Source organism: Amphiprion ocellaris, chromosome 17 (assembly GCF_022539595.1).
Source record: "Amphiprion ocellaris isolate individual 3 ecotype Okinawa chromosome 17, ASM2253959v1, whole genome shotgun sequence".
Lineage (NCBI taxonomy): Eukaryota > Metazoa > Chordata > Actinopteri > Pomacentridae > Amphiprion > Amphiprion ocellaris.
Genome location: NC_072782.1, coordinates 4,892,479 through 4,920,412, shown reverse-complemented (window position 1 = coordinate 4,920,412; position 27,934 = coordinate 4,892,479). Strand labels below are relative to the sequence as shown.

General features: G+C 38.7%; 1 protein-coding gene across 1 annotated transcript; it reads left to right on the top strand.

The window, feature by feature from the left end:
• Window positions 1-112: 112 nt before the first annotated feature.
• npdc1a (neural proliferation, differentiation and control, 1a) lies at window positions 113-27,934 on the top strand. The gene is made up of 9 exons (XM_023290498.3): window positions 113-449; window positions 13,950-14,096; window positions 21,912-22,025; window positions 22,260-22,493; window positions 22,916-22,982; window positions 25,313-25,403; window positions 25,570-25,649; window positions 25,759-25,858; window positions 26,833-27,934. Exons 1-9 carry the CDS (start codon window positions 335-337, stop codon window positions 26,902-26,904), a joined length of 1,020 nt encoding a protein of 339 aa, XP_023146266.1. The 5' UTR covers window positions 113-334; the 3' UTR covers window positions 26,905-27,934.

The following is a 27,934-nucleotide window of genomic DNA, read 5'->3' as shown; positions in this document are numbered from 1 at the left end:
TAAATAACGTAGAAACTTTAAGTCTAGGTGTGCTTTTATCCGTGGTTTTACGAGGAGGCCTTGAAGGCGGCATGTCAAACACGTCCCCACGCCCTCCCCTGCCCGAAGCTCCGCTATCTTTAGCACCGCCGCGGATTACAGTGCGCAGTGTGTAGACGGACCCGGCGCTACCTGCTCTGCTCTCACCTTTCCGCTGAAGCTTCCCTCGCATTGCTAAACAAAAAACAAACAAATAAACAAAAAAACCGTACATAATACACGACGAAAGGTGATGGGGGAATGACAACAACACCCGTCCCCGTCTGCGGTTCTCCGTCCCCGAGAAGACCGAAGGATGCTACTCCTGCTGCCGCTCTCCAACCCGCGGTACGGACGCCAGCGCCGGGCCTCGCTGCTGCTGCTCGCCGCGGTCGTGCTCTGCGTTGTCTCCGTCAGCGCTAGCCTTCCAGGTAAATTCACAACACACACACACACACACACGGAGCAGGAAGCTGTCTAGCCAGCTGTCCTCAATAGTGTAAGCTTATTTTCAACTATCCCGGGACCTTGTCTGGTCAGGTGCTGCAGCATCTGTCACTGAGGAGCTTGTGACTGTCAGAAATAACACGTGTTGTTTGCTCTTTTATTGCTGTTGTTTGTGATGGCAGTTTTGTTGCTTGCTGGCAGTGGATCATCCCATGAGTTTGGATGGCTGTATTGGACTGGTCAAACAAGTGAGAAGAGCAGGAAAAGAAAAGACAATTGTTTAAGAAAGAAAAAGCAAATTCCCTTCCTTTTCGGATGATTTCATCAGTTTCATTATATGCTGGTGGTTTTATTCTGTGAATAAATTTAAAGGAGTAGGTCAAAGGCTTGGAGCTGCTAGAAGACTCAATATAAGTACAGCTTTTGGTATAGATTAATATTGTTGGATACCTGTTTGTTTTAGATTTGATTTTAAGATTTTATTGATTGCTTTTTATTGATCGCAGGCCCGAGCTATGTAGCAGAAATGTCAACCCGACCTTAGATCCTCAGGTGGGGTCCTCCTGGCTGTTTAATGTCAAGGCTTAAATCTAAATGTACTGTTGTCATCAGGGCCCCTCAGCTTTATAATAACCTGCCTGGAGAGATAAGGTCCCCAGGATTTGTGATTATTATTACTTTAAATCATTTTTTAAAAAACTGTCTCTATAGATTTGATTTTATGTGTTCCTTTATTGCTTTCAAAGAGACAAAATATAGATATGAACTGTAATCAACAAAATCTTCTGTGAAAATAGAAATTAAATAACTGTTTCTGAGAGTTAGTGCTGGTTTGAGCATACAGGAGGTTTGATTGATGATGCCAGGTTGTGTGCGTATGAGTGGGCCTCTACACAGTGATGGCTGCTGCTGACGTGTGCTGAGGAGATAATCTACTTCTCAGCTTAAATACAGAAAACCCGTGGGATAACCAACAGCTGGACCCTCACATGTAATCTTCAGCCTGGGTCTGAGACACACTCACATTGCACTGACACTGAACATTTACTGCCTCGATGTGGGCACAGATAAATTTATAGGGGTTATAGTTTTGTTTTTTTTAATTTTCACCACACACAGACCTATCCACGCTGTCATCTCATTGTTCCCCTCGGACCACTGAAGTCTGAAAATCGTGAAATCAAAATGGTGTGTAGCTTCAGTTCATTCAAGCACTACAAGGGGGATGGAGAGGCAGTGTCAGTGACGCAGTGTCTGCTGTTCTTTCCGTCATTTGAAAAGTCCCACATTTCACTTCCTCGTGCATCAAAATCCGGCCCACATGAATGAGTTTTTTGTCATCGTCACTTCTCTTGGATGCTTGAGCTGTGTGCTGAAAATGACAAATTTCTCTGTGCTCACCTGATATTTTGGAAATCCTGGTACAATATGCAACATTTACAGGTGTGATGTTTTAACTTAAGGCCTGCATTATTTCAAGGGCTGTAAAAAGGATGGAAATTTTGCTATTTTTGCTCATTTTATATTGTTATTAGTTTTAGATTAGTGGTATGTGTGCCTTTTATGTGCGCCTTTGGATGACACCTATTAACTGTAAATTATTAATTAAGATGTCAATAGATGCTTATCAAAATGCTGTTAGTTGAATATTAGAAGCTAAGTGCCTCAAAAACATAAACAGTTAGCAAAGAAGAGGCTCAGATGGTGGAAATAGTGATTCAAACATGACATCTCTTCGTTTCAGGCAGCTATTTTTACACAGGTGAATGGAAACTACTCTAACAATGATGCAAAATGGTCTCAGTGAGCTCAAATAGTTGCGATATAGACAGTTGTTTAAGATTTGTGACAGGCCTAACTGCTCTTACGCTAACTTTCAGTGATGTAGTATACATCTTGTGGCAGTTAAACCTTTTTAAACACTAAATTATTTGCTTGTTCACAGTTTCTTGATTTCTCTGAAGCATTGATGCCTTTCAGAAAAACTTAGAACCAGTTAATTGCAATTTTTTATGGTTAAAAACATAATAGACACACACACTAGCATGTCTGAAGAAGATTTTTTTCAGGCTGACATTATAGTGTAGCCATTTTGTCTTGTGTTTTTACATGTTCAGAAAAAAATCTGTTTGGTGTCATGAGCAGGCAAAGGAGGTGACATGTTTTCAACACGACACCTGTTCCACTTGAACGAAGCTCGCTCATACCAACGTGCGATAGTGGATCAGTATGTGGGCTATTGTTTGCGTATGTTGTGCTGAAATCACAAGACAAGATAACACTTTTTTTTTCTTTTCACTGTAATGTGGAATCAGTGTTTGTATAATGTAGCCACGCAGCAATTAGAATGTAACTCACAGCACTTTGTAAGTAAATGACACTTAAAATCTAAATATAATGGAGGTGTGTGCCTCTATGGGGCCTCAAAAACACATCCAGTATGGCAGGTAGTCAGGTTTCAGAAACATTTGGCAGGACTGTGATAAAGTAATCAGGTGGTTGATTCAGAAAACACTGACACATCATCATCATGTGTAAATATGCCAGAGAGCTTTCACTGAACATTGGGTTCTTGGGATGGAAGTAATCCAAACTCTCCATTTACCCAATTGATTGCATAAACTACGTCTTGTCTGCTGGCCACGATACAGAATTAATTACTTTAACATGCAGAATTTGTTGTACAATGCCAGCTCAGTGGGACACGTTGAATGAGCAGCACCAAGAAAGTCGCCTTTTTTTTTCCCACTACAAAAATATTTTAATTGCATATTCTTGCCGCTCTAATTTTAACATTCACATTTGAAACATCATCTTCACTGCTCATTATTCTAAATGAGCCCGATCGTTGTTGGGCTGCCACATTTAAATGCCAGGTTTGTCATTCACAAAACCAGCATGATGTGATTTTTATTCAGGCAGCCTCCGCCTCTGGCCTTTTCTTCCACCAGAATTAAGTTTTAACGATTCATATCTTCAGAGTCACACTCTATATCTCTTCCTCTCTCACACACACATACACTTAGCTACTGGCTTCAGTGTTTTTCAATCACCTTTTTTGTCCTGCAGCAAAATTAGTCATCTGTGTTATAGTGGGTAATAAAAGCAGTGAAAAGTGAGGTGGAACGACGCGTGTACGTTGCCAGGGGACATAAAAACAACTGAGTCGATGACCAGGTTCATACACAGCAACACACATCCCCATAGGACTGGAGATTCAGTATAGCTCACGTGCACGCATGTTTTGATGCAATCAAAAGAACATGTATTGGATGACGTTTATATTTCCTCTGGGTTCAAGGATCAATCTGGCATTTAGATTCATTAGAGTTGGATTCAAGTAGGTGTGAACTGCACAGACCTATCTATAGCAGTGCCACCCCTAAAAGGCTTCCATGGAAAATTACTTAGGCAGACTTCAGGAAATATCAGCAGTGATGATCTCTCTGGAATGAGGAACAAGGCGGAGGATTAACAAAAACTTGAACCTTTTTTTTTCCCACAAAACTGAAGAGAAGGTGGTGTTAATGTCAGGTTACTTCAGTGTGACTTGTTGTAGACAGTGAACCAAATGATTATCAACTGATGTATACAGTGACATGAATGCCTTTGTAATAATTAGAATAATTTCTTTTTCTTTGCATATATAAAGTTGCACCAGGAAGCAGTTTACAGATATTAAGTGGTCCATCTTGTTTCAATTGGACCTGTGATGTTGTTTGAACATGCCATTGTTTCACTCTTCATGGAAAGGGAAAATTGCGACACTGTTATATCATGGGTATCCATAAGACTGAAATTATGCAACAGCCAGCAAATGCTTATCTGTAATATTGATCTGTCTCATTGTAGTGGTCTTTGTTATCTGGAATAGAAGTGAAATAGGACATGAAAAATAAGTGGTCTGCCGAGGCTTTGCTGCAGCGGCTTCTTCAAACCACTGCTCTGTGTCTTTCTCTCGCTTTCCCTCGTTCTTTGGCTTCTTCATTTGAGTGCACACTGTTTACCACCAGACCTCTCCAGGAAATGAGAGGGCCACAATTAATCAACTTACAGAGCCCTTACAGACATTTGATCAAACCAGAGTCGGCGCAGCTAGAGCTGGAATGATCCACCGACTTTCACTGTTCTATTAGATATGTGCACTGCACATCTTTGCACTTTTAAACTTTATTTTTATTTTTTCTGTTAAAAATTTTGCCACCCTTGTATATATTGTAAATAAAACTGCTGTAACAATGTAAATTTCCCCTGGAGTGGGGAGAAATAAAGAACTTTATCTTTATCTTTATCTTTATTGTAGCAGTCCTGCCTTAGGGGTAAAATTGAAAAATTAGAAAAAAAGACATCTTTATGTCAGCAGATTTGCATGCATGTCTGCGCTTGTATGTAGCCACATCCTTACCAAGAATGTCGACATCCGTTTTGCCTGGTTTAAATAGAAACAACTAATACTATCTGGTGCATGTGTGTCAGTGGTGATGCTTTGTTCCATCCTGCTCATGCCTGCATATTGCAGCAGGTGGTTTTTAGTAATAATCACTAGGAGGCAATAATTTCCACTCGTCACTCTATATATTTAGACTGATATGTAGTCAATATATTTATAATTTTGAATCATGCGTAATGATTGAATCAGCTTTAAAAAAGGGCCACAAAAAAAAGAAAATGAAAAAAGAGATTTTATTTGCCATCTCTCTGATTGTATACATCCATTTAACCTTTGTTCCGGTTGCTGTGGGATGCGCTGCTCTTCTCCGCTCTAATAATAATGACATGGTAATTGTCCCCTGTGTAATGGGTTAGACTCATCATTGTCTGACATGACAGAAGTTACCGCAGCAGAAAAGACAAATGACAGACATGGGGAGAGATCAGCAGACGAGGCATAACCACGTCATAAGAACATAAAGCCTTGTTCCACCTCATTCTTCTGCGAGCTTACATGCCAGCTAGGAACAGATTCTGTGACTGTTTTTGATTTGCTTCCTTTGCACTTTTTTCTCTCTCTCTACTCACATAACCACTAGTGTATTTCCTGCTTCAGCCTTTCCATAGTGTCTCTGTGTGTGTGTGTGTGTGTGTGTGTTTGTGTATGTGTGTGTATAAGCTTGCACTTGTGTGTTAAACAGATGCTAGGTCATGCCCCATTTTCCACCCAAAATTTTACATGTAGGAGTCATTGCATCAGATTACAGTGGGAACCTGAACACCTACACTCCGTTACTCAGTACACCGAAACTGATGACACAGACAGTTTCCACTCATTTAGGACTTTAATTTAGTCCCATGGCTTTCTGACGTCGTTTTCGGAGATAATAAGCAAGCGAGCACATGATGTGGCGGCTTTTATCCGCTGCGTTGTTCGAGAGCTGACTGAGAAATTGTATTTGTGAAAATAAGGCTGAGTCAGACACCTACTTTGCTTCCATTTGTCTGCATTCAACCAAGGTTTCTAATTCAAGGTGGACCATTTGTTCTGCACCATCCTGTTCTTTGATGACGCAGTTTATCATATAAACGTATGATCAGTTGATTGTTTTGTTAGTTGATTTCAACAGAATTGGCCTTTGGCAGGTGACTATCCACAACAGTGAATATGATCAGTTCATACACAATAAAGGCAATGAGTCTGTTCCTTTAAGTGACAGAAATCTAGGAATTGACCTGCTATTTCTGACTGTTTGATAAGCAAAAATTATGCTTGGATAAACCAAACATCAATTCACAAAACCAGTTAAAAAACAATATTTTTAAAAAACAATCTCAGGTTTTTATAATGTTGGCATAAGTGATTTCCCTTAGTGCTGGTTAAAATACCTTGTTTTTGTGGTTATTAGTCATTTTAGTAGTGATTCATTCAGTTATAAATTTTATAGTGAGTTGTATTGGAGCATCTCATTCTTAAAATCACACTAGTAGATGGAGATGTGGATAAAATCTGTGGTCACAATATATCTAACTTTATATTGCAATATTGGTTTATAATGTGACACTGAAAATGCCCGATTTTTTCATATTTTTAAGTGAAAAATAAACACAGGATTTTTTAGTTGTTTTTTTTTGTAATCTATTAAAATAGATAACTGCATCACACTGATTCAAAAATCGGTTTGAAACAGCATAACCAGCAGTTGATGATAGTCCTACAAATTCTATGTTTGTGCACTCGGGTAGAGTAGACACAGAAAGGCAAGTCATATTAAAATCTCATCTAGCAGTCTGTGAATTATAGAGCAGAATCTCAGATTTTGGCTCATGGCTCATACCAATATATAATTAATTTCCTAGCATGCTATTGCAGGACTTGTCCCAGCTGATGCCAATGAAAACAAACCACTAGAAACAGGTTGTGTGGCATTTGTTTGTTTTTATCATTTGACAGTGAGGCATGGCAGACAAACGGGAGCTTAGAAACACAAAAAGCACTTTATTCATGTGGAAATAAACACTGTGGTTATATATCAAGTGAAGAGTGCCGAGCAGAGCTCTTCAATGTTTCCACTTGATTTGGAGTGTTTGGCTTACATCCTATCTGCTATCAGAGGGTCAGGAAACGTACACAATGGGAATGCATGACCCTCCTGACCCACCAATTTCCCACTTCCTCACACACACACACACACACACACACACACACACACACACACACACATATACATAAAATTTCAGATTTTGGTGTAGCTGTAGAATAACTTGAAAGAGCAGAATTGATTGGTCACATGAAACTGTGCACTTGCTTGCAATTCTATGTCTGTGTGGTTGTGCTTAAATGTGTTGGTCTGCAAGTGTAGGTGTTTACCAGGCTGCCTCTCCTTTCTCTCTGGCAAAGCTGCTGCTGCACACACAGCCTGGCAACAGCAGCAGCAGATGGTTAGTAAAGTCATTTTTCACTCGTTCCAAGGACTACTTTCTGAGTCCCTGAGTTACATAATGTTTTTTTCACACCTCCTCTGTCTTAGCTGAGACCAAACGTCCTGATGTACTGCAAGAAATCTGTTTTTTTTCCCCTTGTTTTTCTCGTGTCTCCATCTCTTTGTCTGTTTCTTGTTTTGTGTTTCTCTGCCTTTGACTCCTTGACTGAGCTCTCTAATTAGCGACAACACTGTGTGGGAGGCATGTTGACGCAAGGCCACCTCTTGTGGCGACGTGACATTCACCTCTGCGACTCCTTTATTGTGCTTGTAAATAGATTTGAGCTGCTTTGTCATAGGATTATCCTGATGAGCATCTTTATTTGTTAGCTAGGAGTGTTTAGAAATGTGCAGTTGTGCGGGTCTTACTTTGCCGAGCATCAACTACAATGTAAGGATAAAGAAAAAAGGTTTAAGCTGCTGGTGAATGAATGCAGTTTACATTTCACTGCTGTTCCTCCCTGATTTACACTTGCTTTGCTTTTCCTCGCGCTCCTTTTCCTCTCCCTGTTGCCAGCCTCACACATTCATAATGAAGCACGTACAGTTTGTCGGGGTGTGTGATTGTGTATGTACGGGCGCTTGTGTGTGAGGAGAATAATTATCTGTATTCATGTGACTGCAGTAGGTTTCACCACATTAACTTCCCACATAATGAATAACAGATGAAGTGCTGACCAGAGTTGTTGAAATTCTAGCTGCATTATTATAATCAAGATATTTTTTTAAAAAAAGAAAAAAAGAAGATGCTGCTTTCTCACGTTCATAGATGCTAGTGATTCATTTGTGACAGAAAGAACATTTACAGTGAATGGTTTAGCAGTACGTCTTGCAATGCACTGCAAGTTTACAGTTGCAAAAATAGCTCAATAAGATCTTCCCTAATAGTGAGATGCAGATAGATGATCACTGCATGTCTTGAGTGATAGGACACATGGATGTAGTGTTGTGTGAATGTTAAAAAGCTCCAAAACTCTGGAGTGATTCACTGGTTGAATGGTTAACTGCAGCATCACCAGTTCTATTCTATCCAGGGACTTTTGCTGCATGTCGTCGTTTCCTTTTTGCGTCCTCACTATAGACTGTCTCATAAAGGCAAAAACATGGAAATCTTTATAAAAACCTAAAGACTTAATATAGATTTAATCACTTAAATCACTGTGCCTTGAAAGGTGTAAATACTATATATTGACTTTTAATACAATCAGTATTTCTATAGATTTTCAAATTAGACGTGATATTTTCTAGTAACGTACAGCAAATTTTTAAGAGTATAAACTAACCTTTGATGTTAATGTTACTAACCTGCCTGTTTTGTCTTTTTGTTATTTTAGTTGTATGTAAGCTGCTGCATCTCAGCTTGTTTTTGTCTGTTTTCTTTTTTTGTTGTTTCTTGTCTGTTTTTTTTTAACATTTTTTTCTTATTTCTTTCATTTTGTGTTTTCTCTTCATTTTGTGGCTCATTTGTCTCATTTTTTTGTCGTTTTGTATCTAGTTTTTTATTTCTCATTTTTGTTGTCTCATTTTTGTCATTTTGTCTCATTTTTTGTGATTTTGTGTTTCGTTTTTGTCATTTTGTGTCTCGTTTTTGATGTTTTGTGTTTTGTTTTTGTCATTTTGTGTCTCGTTTTTGACGTTCTGTGTCTTGTTTTTGAGGTTTTGTGTCTGTGGTGATTTCTTGAATTTTCCTTGGGATTAATAAAGTATCTATCTATCTCTCTATCTATCTATCTATCTATCTATCTATCTATCTATCTATCTATCTATCTATCTCTCTATCTATCTATCTATCTATCTATCTATCTATCTATCTATCTATCTATCTATCTATCTATCTCTCTATCTATCTATCTATCTATCTATCTATCTATCTATCTATCTATCTATCTATCTATCTATCTATCTATCTATCTATCTATCTATCTATCTATCTATCTATCTATCTATCTATCTATCTATCTATCTAGTAGACATTGTGATATTTTCGTGTTGTGGCTGATTTGGGCTTCGTCTTGCTTCACGTTGACTATGGATTCAAGAATATTTTCACCTTCTAGCAATTCACTGAGTGGTTGATTGACAGCACTTACTGAAACACTGATGGGTCACAAGATATTAGAATTTCCTTTAGCATAAAGCAAGTGTGAGGATGTAAGTACCACAGTTGTGTGTTTGTTTTATTACATAGTGAAGTGTACGTGGTCTTTACAGATATAAATGCATTTTTTATAGGCGAATACTGTTCTATTAGTTATTGATCAATTTGCAGTGCTTCTGAAAATGGCGTTCTCACATTGAGCACCACTGCATTATACTTCATTGTCTGGGAACTATGAATGTCTGCAAAAAATGTCACGGCGATCCTTTAAATAGAGATACTTTACCGTGAACCAAAGTGGCAAACTGACTGACCAGACAGGAATGGGTTTGTTTGATCTGTGACATGAGAGCAGGCATCTGCTCCTGATCTGGGCCTTAACAGCTCTTGATCAAAGAGTTGTAAAAAATAGGAGGTGGAATAATTCGATGGCAGGACTCACGAGTGAGACGAGGAGAATGAGAAGGGACAGGCAAGCAAGGACGGTTAATGGAAGGAGAAGCTCGAAAGGCTTTTAGAAGAAACCAGCAGGGTTTTGTGTCTTAAACACTGGTTTGATATCATGAATGTGTTCAGGACATCTTGGTCCAGAGTTGTTAGAGGGGGTCTCGATTGTGGGATTTTGTACTGCAGCTCGCTGAGATGCTCAATCGGACGTTATTACAACCAGATTTTGGCACAGCAAAGGCACCTTAAACTGACCCAGTGCTTGTCTTTTGTTTTAGTACATTTATGAAGGAAGGGTTGACAAAGCAGTTTGTCCTCTCTGTATCATCTCCACACACTCCACAGTCTTCCACAACAAGACAGGACAGTTAGTAATTTCCATATAACTTGTGGAAATAATCCTCATGATTGAAAATGTCGCCACAAAGTTGAAGGACATACACCAAACACAGTCTGCATTTGTGTTTGTGTGTAGGAGTAAGAATGAAAGCTACAAGGTACTACAATAGCATAGAAGAGAAAAAAGCACTCATTCTGTGATGTTTTTAGTAAGAGTGACTGATCAATTGGATATAAAACAAGTCTGACATAATCACTTGATATTCACAGACGCAGATATGTATCTAAGAATTCATCCCACTCACTCAGTGAAGACACAAACTCTTTACACTTGTATAAAGTACCACAAGGACAGAACAAGCTATTTCTATTAACACTTTATTTTTCTAAGGTCATAGGTTGAAGGAAATCAATAAGTGCACGTGAATAAATCAGACAAAGGTTCAATATCTGTAGGGAAATGAAAAGGAAGGCACGTGGCGGGTAAAAATTCAAGTCATGACAGACAAAAGACCAAATAGTCTTGTATGAATGTGATATAACTAAGCAGGTAAGACAGTAATTTTGACATAAAAGTGATTGAGACATTGCTATTCTGTGGGAACAGAAATACATGATCAGAAGACGCTCAAGGAGTTGTGTTGCAGCATGTTAGCTTTGTGGTAATTGCACTAAGTTAAATATTTGCTATTCTGCTCAAAGCGATTAATAATAAATCATTCACTGTCAGCCACAGATGTTTCACAAGAAATGAGAAATGCTCAAATGTGATTTTTCCATCAGCAACCGTTCTGCATCTTTGGCACAAACAGAAAACAAAACAAAGTTCTCAGATTACACATGCGTCACTCCACCTCTCACTCCCTGCAGCAAACCAGTTAGTGACATAAGAAGATGTGGACACATGTATCCATCTGTGTAGTTGTTAAAATGCAGAGACTTTTTCCGATGCATCATGCTTGTCTAGTATTTATTTTGCTTTCTGTAGTGTTTGCACAGTTGTGATGGTTAAATTTGAGATTTTCATCATCATTATTGATTCTTTTGAGCTTTTAGTTCAGCTGTGTTTTGCAGAATTTCTTTCAGTTTTAATGACATAGGTATTTTATTTCATTTTCAAACAAAAATCAAATTGTAAGTCTTTTCATAATGTGGTTCTTTTCAGTACATCAATAATGAACCTATACAAAGAAATATATGGCCTTTGTGTTAAAAAGGCTGCAGTGGGGTTTTTTTATAAAGATTGCCTTGAAGCTGTGGTTGAGTTTATCAAGTGCAGGCCAAAGAGTGTCTGAAAAATGCACAGTACAAGTAAAAAAGGAGAATGTATGAGTGAAGAGAAGTAAGTTGGAAAAAACAGTTTGGAAAGAAGCATTTACCTCAAATCTGTGCACCACACTACATACTGTAGGGAGATGTAATTAATTCATATAAATGCAAACTTATGCCCTATTTGTACGAGATTAGTATTACCTGGGGATCTCTGGTAATTTGTGAATTATCCTCCCACATCTGCATTCACACGGGATGAGCGAAGTCTGTATTTTACTCGAATTTACTGACATTACAGCCCGGATATGATGTCAAATCTGTGCACGTCGCAACATCCGCTGTTGTTGTCGTCATGGCAACAGTAAATATGTCAAAGCAGCAACGTGACTTGAGAAGAGCGGGCAGCGCTGTCGGGATAACGGGCCGTCAGGATGTTTGTATTAAAACTGTTGATAGATAGGCCTAGAGAAATGTTTCTTACCGATGCTGCTACACGTCATCCATCTCAATATCCTCCCAGATTTCCCTCTTCTTGTTGATCTGATTTTGCTGTTTCTGTGAATGGTCCATAGGCCTGTTGTGTGCATTTGCACCTAAAATGCTATCAATAATTTCCCTTGCATCCTCCATAATTCAACCGGGAAAGAGGTAGAAAAAGGCACACAATAAAAAAACAACTAAAATACCCCCCAATCACTGAGATGCAGATTCGCATGAGACTAGTATTATAACAGGACGTCTGTGTTTGGCGAAATATAGTAAGTAATTTGTGGTGGATTTTTTGCTTTACAAATTACAGCCATGATGCATTTGTACGGGATTAAGATTACAGACATCCTCCACAATTATTACAACTCGCCATTGGTCCTGAGCTAATACTAATCCTGTGTGAATTTAAAAATACATTAAAAAAAATGCTTTTCACTTCTTTGAAATACAATAAATGATGAACAAGTCGATGGGTATTAATAAACACTTTAACATACAACCCTGACACACATTACAAAAATGAAGATTGGAGGCATTTTCTTTGTTAAACTCTTACAATGAAAGTAGCGTGCGACACAATGAGTCATACACTCTTCTAAAAAACAAGAAACTATTGCTTCTGCTGTTGCTGTGCTTCTGGCATCTTAAGATGGTTTACGCTGCTTGAATTGGGGAGCTTTGTGATGATTCAGAAAGGGCGGGTGCCATTTGAAATGCAGTGGCAGAATTTTCACTCGGGTAAACACACTAAACGTACTTAGGTATGTGGACACAGGTACAAACATGTCAGTCCTCTGCTCCTCTTCTTTCTGCACATCACCTCTGCAACACTCTTTCTGTCTCTGTGCTCCTTCGATAACTCACAGCTTTCCTGATATTGCAGGGCTTGTTGCCATAGAGGTAATTGAGATTTCTCCTCCAGTGATCTCCTGTCGTGTAGTTTTCTCCTTTTCTGTAGAAGCTGAAAATAAAATGATTTCCTGGAAGCATTAGAAATGGCTGCAATTTCAACAGGCTATTTTATTGTATTTTATTGCATAGGGGTATTGTTTGGTGCAGCAGGTCGCTTTATTAAACATGATATCTTTAAATAAGTTCTGTAAAACTCATCTATTTGATCTCTCATGCCCACTTTTCCTGCAGTGCAATGATATGTCACACTACAGACTTGACCAGCCCTGACCTTTTATCCTTCAAAAAAACAACCTCAGAATTCATCCTCTCTCCTCCCACCTTATATCACCTCATGTCTGTTATGCCAGCAATAACACCCACTGCGCTGTTCACCTTTTAGCTCGCCCTCGGTGCAGCACTGCTGGCCTCATTATCTGCTCTGATAGCCTCCCAGTGCTCTACCTGCCCTCTGCTACCAAACACACCTGCTGCGGTTCTGTGACCCACTGCCTCCTTTGTGTGTCTCGAAAGCCATGTGTGTGTTTCTCTGTATTTATCTAAATTCAGCTCTCTCAAAGTAGAAGTAATGAGGTCGAGTGGTTATCTAATCTGATTGGGAAAGAACAGCTGTAGATCATGCTTTGCTTTGGTGTAACCTGATTTAGGCCAACAAACAGGTGGGGCTCAGCACTCCGCAAAATGTGGAAAACTATTGAAAATGGTTCCCACTGTCAGTATTCAAACTTGTCATCATCTGTTGGTGCAATTACAAGAACTACTTTCAAAACCTCAATGAAACCCTGATGTAACTCTGACGTCAGTAGACGCCATGTTCTAGGTCAGGTGCGTTATTTCTAAAAAGAGACACATCCACTAAAAAGACAAGTACCAGTTCAGTAGGTGAAGCCTATTGTATTCTGAGCGTTGAAGAAAATGACAGTCTTTCCACCACCTCATTAAAAGCATCATTACTGCATCACCATGTGGATGATTAAACTGCTCTTTTCTCTCTTCCTGTATCTGTGTTTCAGCTCACAGCAGGTGCCCCAGCCCTATAGAATGTGCCAAACAAAGGCGCCACTTCTGCCAGCGTGGCTCTTCCTACTGTGGACACTGCATCTCCCCACTGAAGGAGAACGAGGAAGGACACTGTGTGCTGATGAGGCACCATCAACATGGTATGAAGGAGAAGACACACACAAGCACACGCTCACATGATCTGCACTCACAAACTCAGCTTTCAGGTGAGCACATTACAGCTAAAACTGAATACATACATTTTCCTAGATGAACCTAAGACAGAAGTAAAACATAAAGAAGGGAAATCAGAAATGATATCCTGACCCACTCACTCGTAATTCACGAGATCATTGTTGTCTGGTTTGCTTCATGTGACGCTATGTGGTTCTTAAATTAATGTCTTCAAAATATACCAAATGCGTGATCAGATGTGTTACATACATAATGCAACTGCGCTACTGCGTCCAGTATCCAGCTGCTGCTGGCTGTAAACTCCCCCAGGCACTAATGGTACAGTCCAACCACAAGAGCAAAACACAGAACTGGAAAATTAGAACAATGAGTATTCTGAAGCAATAACCCAAACGTGAAAATTTAAATATGAAGTCGAGAGACAATCATCTATTTGTGAAGGAACAGAAAAATAATGGATAATGAAGTTTTAAGTCCACTTTACATTTGATGCATTATGATGGTACAAATTGAACAAAGTGCTGCAAAGCATCTGCAGCCTAACATCTAATAATGCCACAAATAAAAGGAGAATGGGAGTGGACTGATTTGTTTTGTTCTCTTCCTTTTGCCTTTTTTAAATCTGTGAACTTAAAAAGTACCTTTGGTTTGCTTTCGGTTCTTGACAACATTCTTGTGTACAATCAAGTCTTACTTGTGCTAGAATTAGAGCTGAAACAATTAGCTGATTAATTAATTACTTATTTTCAATCCAAAGAATGTTAAGCTAACCATTCTTTGTCATACATGCTACCAACAGAGTGTACATTTTATGACCTGTGTGTTTGCTGAGTTAAACCACAGAAATGATTAAACTTGACAAGAGTAAATTGAAGTTTGATCAGTAACCAAGTTGTGCTTACTGTAATCACACCCTCAGTTCCAGTTAAGATTAAATGACATCCACGACAATCGCTTCTCACTGGATATAAACAAATTATTTGAGTGCATGCAAATGTACTGACTGACTCACTGTTATCGTGTCTGTCCTTAATATCTTCACTCCACGTTCATTCTTTGTGAATGTCTCTATTCTCTCCAGTTGTTTTTTCCTCTCTGTACACCCCTCATGGTTCTTGCTCTCCCTCCTTCTCTCCCACCCATATATCCAACAACTATGGTGCAGTCTGAGCCTCTGTCTTCTTTTTTTTTTTTTTTTTTTAATCCGCCCCTGCCCCTGCTGTGTCTGCAGCACACATGCATCGCCCCCACACTGGCGGCCTTAATCACTGAGATGACATGCATCTCCCTCTCTCTCCGTTGCCCTTCATCTCCATCACTGAATCCAATATCACTCAATGAAAGAGCCAAGCTGCGAAAATAAATCTTATTTTTCTGATTTCCAAGGCATGGCATTGCACTGCTGGCACGCACACCGTGTTTCAAGAAGGTGATACAGAAATTAGCGAAAGAAAAGGAAACATCTTGTTTGTATTTTAGCACGCTGGCTTGCCTCCATGTGAAATGTGCGTGTTTGAGTGTTTTCATTTCTGTCGGTGGGCACATGTGGGTTCTCTGCAGGATTAATAATTTAAATGGGCTCACGTCAGAAGAGGATCCAGTTCAAACTTGGCTCAAATTATTGGCGGCAGCATCTGAGAGAGGCAAACATGAGAAGGAGATGAGTGTCAGGATGTATTGGAGAGAAAGGTCACATCATGCAGAAGGAGAAAGAGGATTTTTTGCAGTGCACTCACATGATAATATGGTGTGATCAGCTTTTAGTATTTCAATGCTAGCTAGGATGTTTAGTTCTGCATTTCTGTGATGTTGTTCTGCGTGCACGTGTACATGGTGTTATAAATCGAGTGCATCATAGGCCTTTAAGCTCCCTCAAGTGGTTACATAAACCCCTGAGAGACCACAGAACATTCACATGGGAGGCTGACTGTCTTGTTTTCACTCTGAACACACATGCATATACACACAAACACTCGCAAATTGTTGAGATGAAATTATGGCAATTCCATTATTTCACTCTGAGTATACAGTGTTTGGTTTATTTGGGATGTTAGGGGCAGTGCAATTCTCTTCATGCATCAAAATGCAAAAAAAAGCTTCAGTCCAGCTGCTGCTTTCGTTGTTTGGCAGCGCTACTAGCTGCAAATTATACCTCTGAAGACACACTGTTGGTAATTTAGAGCATATATGACAGCTGTGTTTTCAGGACTAAATGACTGATTACAAAAGCATGACATTTTCAGAACTATTTCTAAATTCCTACTGCTTTTCTGCTGTTCTTTAGAATAATCATAGTGGTATGATAAAGCACTTTTTCAAGGTTACATGTATTGGAACAAATAGAAGCTTCAGTAGCTGAGATATTATGAATGTATGGTGAAAAAAAATACAGAATTTAGCTGAACAGCCTGGATTTCCCCAAGGATGAATGCATGAAAGCAGCAGTATGCATCAATGTCTCAACCATTAATTTGACCAAAGAGCTGTACAGCTGATCAAAGATACTGCTGTAATCCTCGTCTTACACCACCCAGGATTCCAGCTTTCCTCCTACTTTGCCTTTAGCAAGTTGCATCTGATTCAAAACAGTGAATGTATTGTGTGAGGCTGCTATAGTGCTTAAAGGACTCTACTGTTGTCTGCTTAATGAAGGTGTCAATTAATCAGATATTAAGGTGCTGCTCGATCCCAGTTTTTGTCAACTAACATTATATTTTGCATTCTAGTTGTCATGCATTACACACATACAGATTCACAATAAGAAATGCGCAAAAGTACTGGGTTTTAAAATAATTTTTCCATTATATCAGCCACTCAGTTTTTAGAATAACTACATGACTTTAGTGTTACCCTACAAAAATAATTATGGATGGCAGGGACGGTGTTTAATTTTTACTTCAGTGAAATTTCATTGTCCTTATTCCCATTATTGCTATTATTATCTTCCCATTTCAGTCGCTGCAGTCACACCACATCTATTACCGTGAGATAAAACGATGCTCCTATTCTACTGAGTCACTCTTCTTTGGCCTTCCACATGTTGATCTGTTCTTGTAATTTGGATTAAATGTCTGACATTCGGCACATTCAGCCCAGACTGGGTGAGCAAGCAGCCAGTCAACGAGCGAGGCAGGCGGCACTTTTATTACATGTGCACCCTGCCTGTATTTGACATGGAGGCGTTCACTGCCATTGGTAAACAGACTGTATACCTCTAAGCCATGTCCTTTAATCAGGAGAAGCACAGAGACACGGTATGCATTCTTTAAACGCACTCAAAATGTGTATGTGCAAAAGGCTGGGCAGTTTGTATGTGACAGGGGTGGGTTGGGGTGTTTTTATAGTTCTCTCCCACTCTTTCTCTCCTGCTTCTACATATATTGCTATCCCTAGCTCTCTTTCAGACCCTGCCACTGTTCTGAAAACATCTGAATGTGTCGGCTTCATGTCTGAATGAGCACCGTGGTCACATTCTGTAAAGCTTGCAACAGCATTCTTACTAAGTCAGACCTACACATCCCTGTCCACAGGGCATTAGTCAACTGATTGGCACGTAGAAGATCCTGATGTACTGACTGTCTAATTTTGCATGTATGGACCATTTGGCACAGCTCACTGCATCACTATTATGGGATTGTTTCAATGAAGCAATGAGGACAAGAACACACACTGACAGCTGTTAGTGACGCGCAACATTAGCAAATATCCTGCAGCTGTTTGCTTTGTTAACATGAAGTTAGAAGACTAAACTAATGGAAAGAGATCCCACAATTTCAGTTTACTAACCATGAAACAAAAATATTTCACATGCTTTAAATGAAGGAATGAAATTGCTAACTAGATATAATGCATTTTACTGCTGAAATAAGTCAAGTGTTCTTTCTTTGTGGTTGTAGATGACAATCCTAACATTTATACAACTTCCACTTTATGAAACTAATCAGGTAAATAGCTCCAATCTAACATTTGTTTTAGAATGTTTTTGACTTAGTAGAGCTGTTAGCAATGTGTATATTGTTCAACAGGTCTACCAGGTAAAGCAAAGTGATCACTTTTGCAACTTTTTTTTCCAAATATTGCACTTATTTTTTTAAATGAATTGAGTAAGTAAATGAAAATGAACAAGAAACTTAAGTTGACAGAAAAATGAAGATAGCTATAAAGATAACTGAATTTTTGTCTGATGCTCCAGTGTCAAATTACACTTATTTTTATCTCAATGCTCTGCTTTCTCTGATTATTTTGTTAATAGTATTACTAATATGGTGGATTTGAATCATTTGGTGACTTTCACTATGCTATAGATGCAGAGGCTGTGATGTGTTTAGAAAAAGACGCGACAACAGCCGTATTTTTTATTTTTTTGTGGGCATTTACATCTTTTTGTTTTAAGTTGTAGGTGTATTTGTGTTTTTAGGTGGAACTATTTATCGGGTTAGAATATTGCTGGTCTGTTTTCGTGTACTGACTCAAACCTGTGCACTCAGCTGTGACTAACTTTTTATAGCAGGTGGAAAGGTGACTCACTGTCACAGTTGTAAGGTACACAATCTAACCAACTTGGGAATTTCATTGGCAGAGTGGCATCTTTACTGTGTACCACTCCCTCAGTCTGGAACAGATTGAGTAAATAGAAGTTTCTGATAAACTGTGACCTTTTAGTTCCCTCTCTTTTATCCATCTTGTTTTCATCCAAACACTTTAGAAAGGGCGGGAAAATTCAAAAGATCCGACGCTAACATTTTGTCAAAGCAGCTAAAAGTTGTGGTTTTAGAGAATCTGAGAACAGACTGACCTGTACTCTGTTTGCCTTTCTCCATATGTTGAATTAACCACTAGATGGCAGCAGGACACATTGAGTATCCGTCAGTAATGCGTGCTACCTGTGAGAAGGTGCACTGTGCTCACTTACTGCTTCTACTTCAAAGCATGGTTTTAAATTCAGACAACATTCTGTTCTAACACTGACATTATTAGTTAACTGTCACAACATGACAGATGATTTGAGACTTATAAAGTTCATTTGTTGTTGTTTTTTGCTCCGTATTTGCACAATGACATCATCATTTTGGACTCTAGTAACTTATGGTGGATGTTTCACTTTTTAAATATTAAACTATCGACATAATAATCATTATCATGGATTACACGAGAATTTAAAATATATAGCTAATGTTTTTATCAGCTAATTTGGGATTTCTTCTTAAGTTTGTTTCAAAATATTTCAAGAACCCCACTGTTTAATTTACACAAATGCACAAGTCTTATTTGAAAGTATTTACATTCTTCATAGATTATTTCTTCTCATTGTTGTTTTAGTACCAGGATATGTTGTATTATCACATCACAGTAAATTTTCCAAGCGAGTAGCAAATAAAGTGACTAACCTGATAAGTCAGTTTGAATTAGATGTTTGTCAGGGAGAAGGAGGTGGGAGGAAGTGTGTGTGTACACGTGTGGTTTGGGGGAGGAAGAAATGTGAATGGTTTTTAAGTGGGAAAAGAAAACAGCACATGTGTGTGTGACCCACAATCCCTGTTGAGATGTTTAGTGTTTGTTTGTTGTACCCAACTGCCCCCCTGAGGGCTCTCAAGAGGTTATGGGTCATTATCAAGCCGGTGACAAAACTCTCTTGCACTGGGAGAGGTGTGCATGCTTAGTGAGTGCGTGACAATCCGCACACATTCAGACAGTCACCACTTTTTTATGGGAATTATCAGCTTTGACCTGTGTGGAAGAGAGCCTGAGGATTTCTACTCAAATAAAAAATATTCACCTACTTCTTTTTACCATTTTGCTGCAGATTTTTAGTTTAAACCTCACCAACAAATCCTTTTTTTACATATATATATATATCTTCTCTAAAATGTAAACCTGTATTAGCACACACTGCTGGCAAGCACACAGGCACAGTTGGTGCTCTCAACCACCTGCAAAGTACAGATGGTGCATCCCGCCTCTGCAGACACCTGCTATGGAGTGCACTAAATGGCCATTAGTGGAAGGGGGTAAGAAAATAACAAAGCAGTCAGTGAAAGTGCTGGCATGTCATATCATACACATTAGCTCAGCCAGATGGCCTGCCTTCTGGAGTGACAGCGCCACTGTAATCATTAATGCATTGTAGGTGTAATAACACATTTGTTTAGCTCGGCATACTGGCGATGGTCATTTATTTTGTCACACTGGTTATAAGCACGAATGTCACACAAAACAACTGTTCATATATTGGAGATGATATCATCTGGAGGCACCGTCTTATAAATTCTTTACAATTTTGCAGTTCCAAGCGCTTTCCTCACTCATGACTTGCTGTGTCAGTAGCTTTGTGTGTGCAAATACCTGTAATTTGATATTTGATATACAGCTGGCAAACTTTATAGAGGGAAATAACACTTTGATTACCTCCATTAGCAGTGAGCTATGGGATCTATTGTAAAAGCAGCAACTGCAGCCCAGTGAAGCCCAGGTTTGGCTGATTGCTGCGGCCCCCTGCAGAGCTTCCTCCTCTGGCCACACACACACCGTCGGCCCTGGTCGCCCTGGAAACCTCGGCGGTCTTTGAGGAATGCGGCTCACTGTCTGGCCTAAAGGGCTCTTAACAACAGTTTCAGTATTGTCTCCTTTTTTACCAGTTCCTCCAAACAAACAACACACATGGGCACACTCCCTGCCCATCACTTCAGAGGCAGGGTCCTGAAAACGCATGTAAATTCATGAATGCATGTTCAAACCATATGCATGAACTCTCTCTCTTTCCCTCTTAAGAATACAACAGACGTAAAAGTAGAAAATTATTTTTTGTAGTTTTCCAGATCTGAAAAAAAAACAAACTTCAAGCTTTTTGGGATGAAAAATAAGAAAATAAAACCTGATCAGTCAGTTAGTGGAGTGTTGAACTCATTTAATAATTGCTGAATATTTCAAGTCAAATGTTGCTTAGTTCATTCTATTAGTAGCTGGGATTTGCTGCTGTTATTGACTATAGATTGTGGCTAAATTGTTCCTTAACATGTTGTTGTCAGTTAGAGTTGATTGGTAGTTGTGCTTGTTGTCCATATAAAGTTATTGTCAGTGGTTATTGCCTGATTTGTCTGTTATATGCTGTGTTGTAAGAGGTAATCAGATCCTTCACTAACATAAAGTACCAATACAGAAATGTAAAAACACTCCTGTACAAATACAAGAACTGCATGAAAAATCCTACCTAAATAAATGCACATAAGTATTTCCAGCAAAATGTAGTTCAAGTATGAATGAATGTCATGATTTTTCTCAACTACTCTACATTCCGGACACGAAGAAAACCTTCTTTACTTAAACAGTACCAATAAAGTTGACGTAAAGCTCTATTTTTGTACCATTTTGTTAAGAAAAAGCACAAGAAACACCAGCCAAAATGGCGTCCCAAGTGCATCAGACTATCACCGCAACTGTGAGGCCGCCATCAACGGGATGGTCAACAGGGAAATGTTTGCGTCTTCAGTGAGGGCTCAAAAGGGAGAAATAACAAGAAAACACAAAGTTCAGATGCACAAATCTGTTTTTAGGGTTCTGCTTTTCCTCTAGTCTTTGATTTTTATTGAGATATTGGTGTGTTTGTTTGGTTTGGTTTGGATCATTTGACAATTTTAGTTTAGATGAGGAAAAATTAATGTACATTATATGAAAGAACTAAGGTGCTTTATTTCCTACAAAAACAGGCCCTAAATCTCAAACTTTTGTCAGTTTTTTTTCCATAGTGTAATTTCATGACACTTTTCATCTCGTCTGTTCTTCAGGCAAAATGACATCCTATGCTGATCTGGATGAAGAAATCGATTTCCTTCACTCTGTCATTGAAAAACAGGAAGTGTCAGAGGTGAAAATACCAACAAAGCAATCCAAACATCCTGGTAAGAAACCTGCACTAGAAGCACCGGAATAACACATAAGCAGCAAACATTTTTTTTCCTGTTTGTTCGAGGAGAGACTTCAAGTCACAAGCATTTTTTCTACAAGAGAAAGTGTTTTTTTTTTAAGTCCTCTCATTATTTTCTAATTATCTAATCCCTTATCAGATATAGGTCTTTGCTTCATCTTAACCTTTGATTTTGCTGCTCTTTTTGTGCTCCTCGCTCTCTCTCCAGCTGCCATCACCTCCCAAACAGATGTTAAGAACAGCAAGACAGATGCCTCCAAACCCCAACAGCAGAATCAGTTGAGGCTCTTAGCTGAAACCCAGCAGACCACCACCGCAGCCCCACGCCCTGTAGTTACTGCCCTCCCCAGCACCCCGACCCCTCAGCCCAGAGTTACAGGAACCGGAGGCCGAGGTGGGCCAATAGCTGTGCCAACACCCAAGAACGACAGCATTATCATCGGTGAGTACGAGTTCTTGTTCTCATCATGCGCCGCTGTTAGGAGATGGCTGTTTGTATCACCCACAAAGTGAAAACCGCTTTTTATCTGAGGGTAGGAAACTGAGGTTTCTGGTACAGGATAAGGGTGTAACCAGATACAGTTCACATTTGCATTTATTTTAAACAGTTTGATATGTAGCAGGTGGAAAGCTGGAAGCTTGTCAGCAACATTTTATCACTTTTGAGAACTTTTGTTTCTGTTTGTTCCAGTTTGTATCTCCCTTCTTGTTTCATATCTTTTTAAAACCCTGACATGTTATATTTAGCAAATGAGCTAAAGTGTAAGTTAATTTTGCACCATATTAAGTGTTTAGCAGGGTGGTCATCAGACTCATCTTTTACCCCTCAACAATCCCTTTTTTTCTCCTTATATCATTCTGCAGTTATTATCTCACTGTGTGTGGTGGTGGGCACCGTGGCACTGAGCATGGCTACTATCTGTTACATCAAGTGAGTATGAACACAGAAAAATCTGAAATAATGCCAGAGAAAGACAATAAGATTTAATGTTTTTGGTGTTGCGTAAAGTGCAGTTTGCACTTTGTAAACAAAGTCGTTACGTGCATCACGATATCAGTTAGTTTACATATTTGTACAACTACAGTAATGAAAACATTCATTAGCTCACACTGAAACACAACTCGGTAGGAAAATACCGGCAAAAATGTAAACTGTAAGTCTGACTTAAGCTTAGGAGCCATAATGAAGTTAGCGAATGTAGCATAATCCAAAGTGGCGGCAAATATAAACAAAGCCATCTTATAGCACCACATACAGTATTCATCCGCTCCGCTCGCCAACTAGTTCCACTGAACCAGTTCCAATGTGATAACGAATCGCCACAAGTTAAACCAAGGACCGGCCCATAATCAGTTCTGACGTAACAGCGAAACGCCGTAAGTCGAAGACGTCGTAAACTGAGGACCCCTTGTACAGAACTACATATATTGTACAAATTATTTTTTTTATCAAAGTGATTTCCTCCTCTGTTTTCTTCTTTGATATATCTCTGGAAAGTACACTATGGCCTTACAATTTTGTCTCATGGGTTTGTAATTTAACGTAAATGTTACCAGTAAAATGTAGTTTAAGTATGAATGAATTACATGATTGGATTATTAATAGTGAGGCATCAGAGTGTCACCCTCATGTTGTGGCAGCTGCAAGTGGAGCTAATTTGACCTACTTTATATATAGTTTTATATACAGGGACACCAGATAAAACTGCGGACTCACTGGATTACAATTTTTTTTTTTTTTTTTTTTTAAATCAAGGTGATTTCCCCCCTGTGTTTTCTCCTTTAAAATATCTCTTGAAAGTCCAGCATGGGTTTGTAATTTAAATGAGAAGGTGCACCACGTGACTAAAGAGCATTTTAAGGTTATGTCGACACTCATTTGTTTTCATTTTAATATGCGTAACTTCTGCTAAGACTGTCCACACTGCTGTAGTATTTTATGACCAAGGTTGCTGACCTTGTCTTTTCTAGTAGCTGTTGTGCAACTGAGGAAATCTCTGGTCTTACTTTTCCCCATTTCTGTTCTTCCTGCGTAGTATTTTCTACAACTGTGTGCTACACCGGCAATCACGTGCTTCCCAGTGTATGTGAATGGTCATGTGATAAGCCTTTTAGGAATGGAAGTATGCACAGAGATTATTTCTTAATAAGTGACACAAATATTTAAAAAGTGTTTAAGCATTTGGGATGTGGGATACATCAGATCTTTTTTTTAAAAAAGCCTTTTGTTAATATATATACTGCACTAAGCTTAGATTAATTTCTTAGGAACTTCCATCTTTTATTTGTTTGGGGTCAGCTGAAACACATTTAGACCATTTTATCCATATTGATTTCCTTTCACCTGGCTGAGTGAAAACTCTACTTTTGTATGTTTAAAGCTTTCGACCTTGATTATACATCTTATGAAAGCACAAAGCCTCACAATTCAAATAGTGTAAAAGATTTTAAAATAAAATACCACTGCCATGTGCTGAAATCTTTTCTAAACTAACAAAATGCTTGGAAGCTTTTAGTGTTTTATGGTAAAAATCACGGTGACTGTTGAGGACTCAAGTAAATAGAAAACCAATGAATCCTGTATATCACTTTAACTCATTTTCATAAAGACATATGGTGTGCACTGACAAACTGACAAAGTGATATTGACAAAGTAAAGGCATGAAGACAGTTAAATAGTGTGCTAATGAATATATCTTCTGATACTACAATATCAGTCTGGCAATTAAAAAAACACAAAACAGTAGATAAGGCTCTAGCAAAAATCTAACTCACCTCATTCTCTTCAACACTCAAATATCTAACAATGTACATATTGTTGTAAGAAACTTTAATTTTAATAGATAATCTTGTTTATAAGTGCACCCAATGGGAAAAAATAACATTTAAATCCTTTTTTCATCCAACGCTGTCCATGTTCAAGATCTACTATAAATGCAAGTCTTGTTTATAAAGACTGTGGTCCATGGCTGTACATATTTCACTCCCTTTCTGAACAATAATTATGCATCAGGTCAGAAGTACAGTGAATTAAACCTAGAGGACACATGCGAGGACCACAGCTGTCTTTTTAGCTCAGGGATGGTCCTTCCTCCATTTTAAAGGGACTCCAGTTGAGCTTCATCACTGGCTCTGGATTTGTTGTTTTTACTGACTGGCCTTAAACTCAGACGATACTTCAGTTTGCTGCCATGAACTGTGAGCTTGTGTTAAAGTATGTGTTATTACCAGAAGGCTCATGAATCACGACTCCCCCCACAGGCTGCAGAAGGAATCACGTCTTGCAGAGAAGGTGGATTACCCTGCCTTCGGAGGGGTGGGCGTGCCTCCTCCCCCAGCCAGTGGTACTGTGGTGAGCACACATTTCTTCCTTTGCCCAACTGCTATTGTTAGAGCCTGTTTTGTTTCTCACTTCTTCTTCTGCTGTAACCACAAGATGTGCGAGTTGTGCCCCGTGCAACGAGGCTTCTGTTTTCAAATGTGTCGCCCACACTTCCTTCTTCTGTTTCGTTTTTCAGATGGGAGATAAAACTCTGGCCCAAAGTGCTCAAATGTATCACTATCAGCATCAAAAGCAGCAGATGGTCTCAATGGGAAAGTAGGTTTTTCTGTTTTCCCTGCTTCTCTCTCCCTTTTCTCTCCTCTTTCTGCAAACATCAACCACATCCTCTGACCTCGCTCAACCCAGCTATCTCTTTTTGCTTCAGCCACAAACCTGAACAGAAAGTCCATGACAACGAGGTCACATCAGATGAAGAAGAAGTGGGAGGAGACTTCACAGTATACGAGTGCCCCGGACTCGCACCGGTGAGTAGACACAAGATGACTCAGTGAGACACATAATTATCATATAAAGATACAAAATGACAAGAGACACACAAAATAACTACAAAAAGTTTCAAAATGACCACAGAGACACACAAAATTATCACAAAACACCTAAAACTACCACAGAGAGACTGAAAACTGACACAAAAATGCACAAAATGACCACACAATGACCTAAAATGCCCAGAAAACAGCCTGAAAATGACCAAAAAAGAAACAAAATTAGCACAAAAGCACACAAAAGACTCAACATGACCACAAAAACACACAAAATGACAAAAAATTATACAAAATGACCACAGAAAAACACAAAATGACTCAGTGTGACAGATAATTATCATATAAAGACACAAAATGATGAGAGATACACAAAATAACTACAAAACATTGCAAAATGACCACAAAAATAGCTAAAATTGTCACAAACAGACTGAAAACGGCCACAAAAAGGCACAAAATGACCACAAAAAGACATAAAATGAGAGGTGTTTTTGTAATGGGGAACTTAGTTGAAAGTGATTTCTGGGACACAGATACAATTTGTTATTTTCCATATAAAAGTTGATATATTGCCAAAAAAGAAATATCTGTCATGATTATCTCAACTTAATAAAAAGAACACAATCAAAACAATTATTGAATAAGATCATTTTATTATAGTTTAGCTAATTAGAAGGTGGTTGTTATTAAATTCAGACAGTTATTTAGTTGACATTTTAGTGATATCCAGTCATTTTTTAATAATAATAAGTGATTGTTTCCATAATAAATAACTATGGAATTTATAAATACATGATCATAATGAACATAAAACCATTATTTTTTTCACTTTAATGAAAATATATGCAAGATATATTCAAAAGTCCCTCAATTATATATTGACCCACACGCTCTTGTCATTTCTAAAGCAACTTTTGTGACTGATGATGAATTTTCTACCCTTCCTTTTACAGACTGGCGAGATGGAAGTGAAGAACCCCCTGTTTGATGACTCAACTATACATTATCAGGGGAATCACAAGTGAATGCTACATACGCACACACTCACACACACAGAGGCACACAAGCCATTTCTCCTGTAAGAAACCTCTTGATCTCACACTGCATGCATGGAAATGAAGGATTCTGGCAGAGGATGAGGGGATAAAAATGATTGTTTTCTCGTCCGCCCCTTTACTGTATCGGCTTTTAACATGACAAACGTATGTTGGATTCCTCGTTAATTTATTTCCCTCACTGTTTTGGACCAACCCCATCTGTTTTTTTTAGTGTAAGATTCTGAGTCCTACCGGAAACGCCCCTATAGGTGTTTGTCCTGTTTAAATGTCAAACGCTAAGTTAAGATTTTCTCCTAAACCTTTGTTACCGTCCTACATTTCTGCAGCTATTTCCAAAGAATGTGTTACAATAGCAGAAACATGTACCACACAGACAGTTATACATGAGTTAAACAAAAGTAGGTGCACTCCCTTGTTTCGTCATGCAAAACTAGTGGCAAAACCACATTCCTAACACATGCACAGAAAATATCAGATCCCTGTGATACCTCTGTAAAGAAAAAAAAAAAAAGCTCCCCAAGACAAAGTTTAGCATTAAAAATGTTACCGCTGGTGTTGCTGATTTTATTTCTTGTCACATAAGCTGCACTTAAAGATTTTAAGATTATAGAATATATAGTAGATATATTAAACATAGATGAAAATGAAGTACTCGATGATGTCTGTTGCATGGTTTGATTGTACTGTGTTTGAATCATGGCGATGCTTTGATGAATTATCCCTCCTCCTGTATATATGCATCCTGTTGCTGCAGGAGGAATGTCCAAGTGGCTTCTGAGCACTTGAAATTTTGGATTCGGGCTATACAGATGGACGTGTAGTTGGTAAATGTCACTATCTTGTATCGTCCCTCTCTCCCATCTGTCCTCTTATCGGCCCAAAGTTAACATTGTGCTGAACAATGTACATACAAAGAGTGATGGTGTTCACTTTTTATAGATATTTGTACATGCAAACTAAAGATTGGAATTAAAACTTTTTACCACATGTGAAAAAA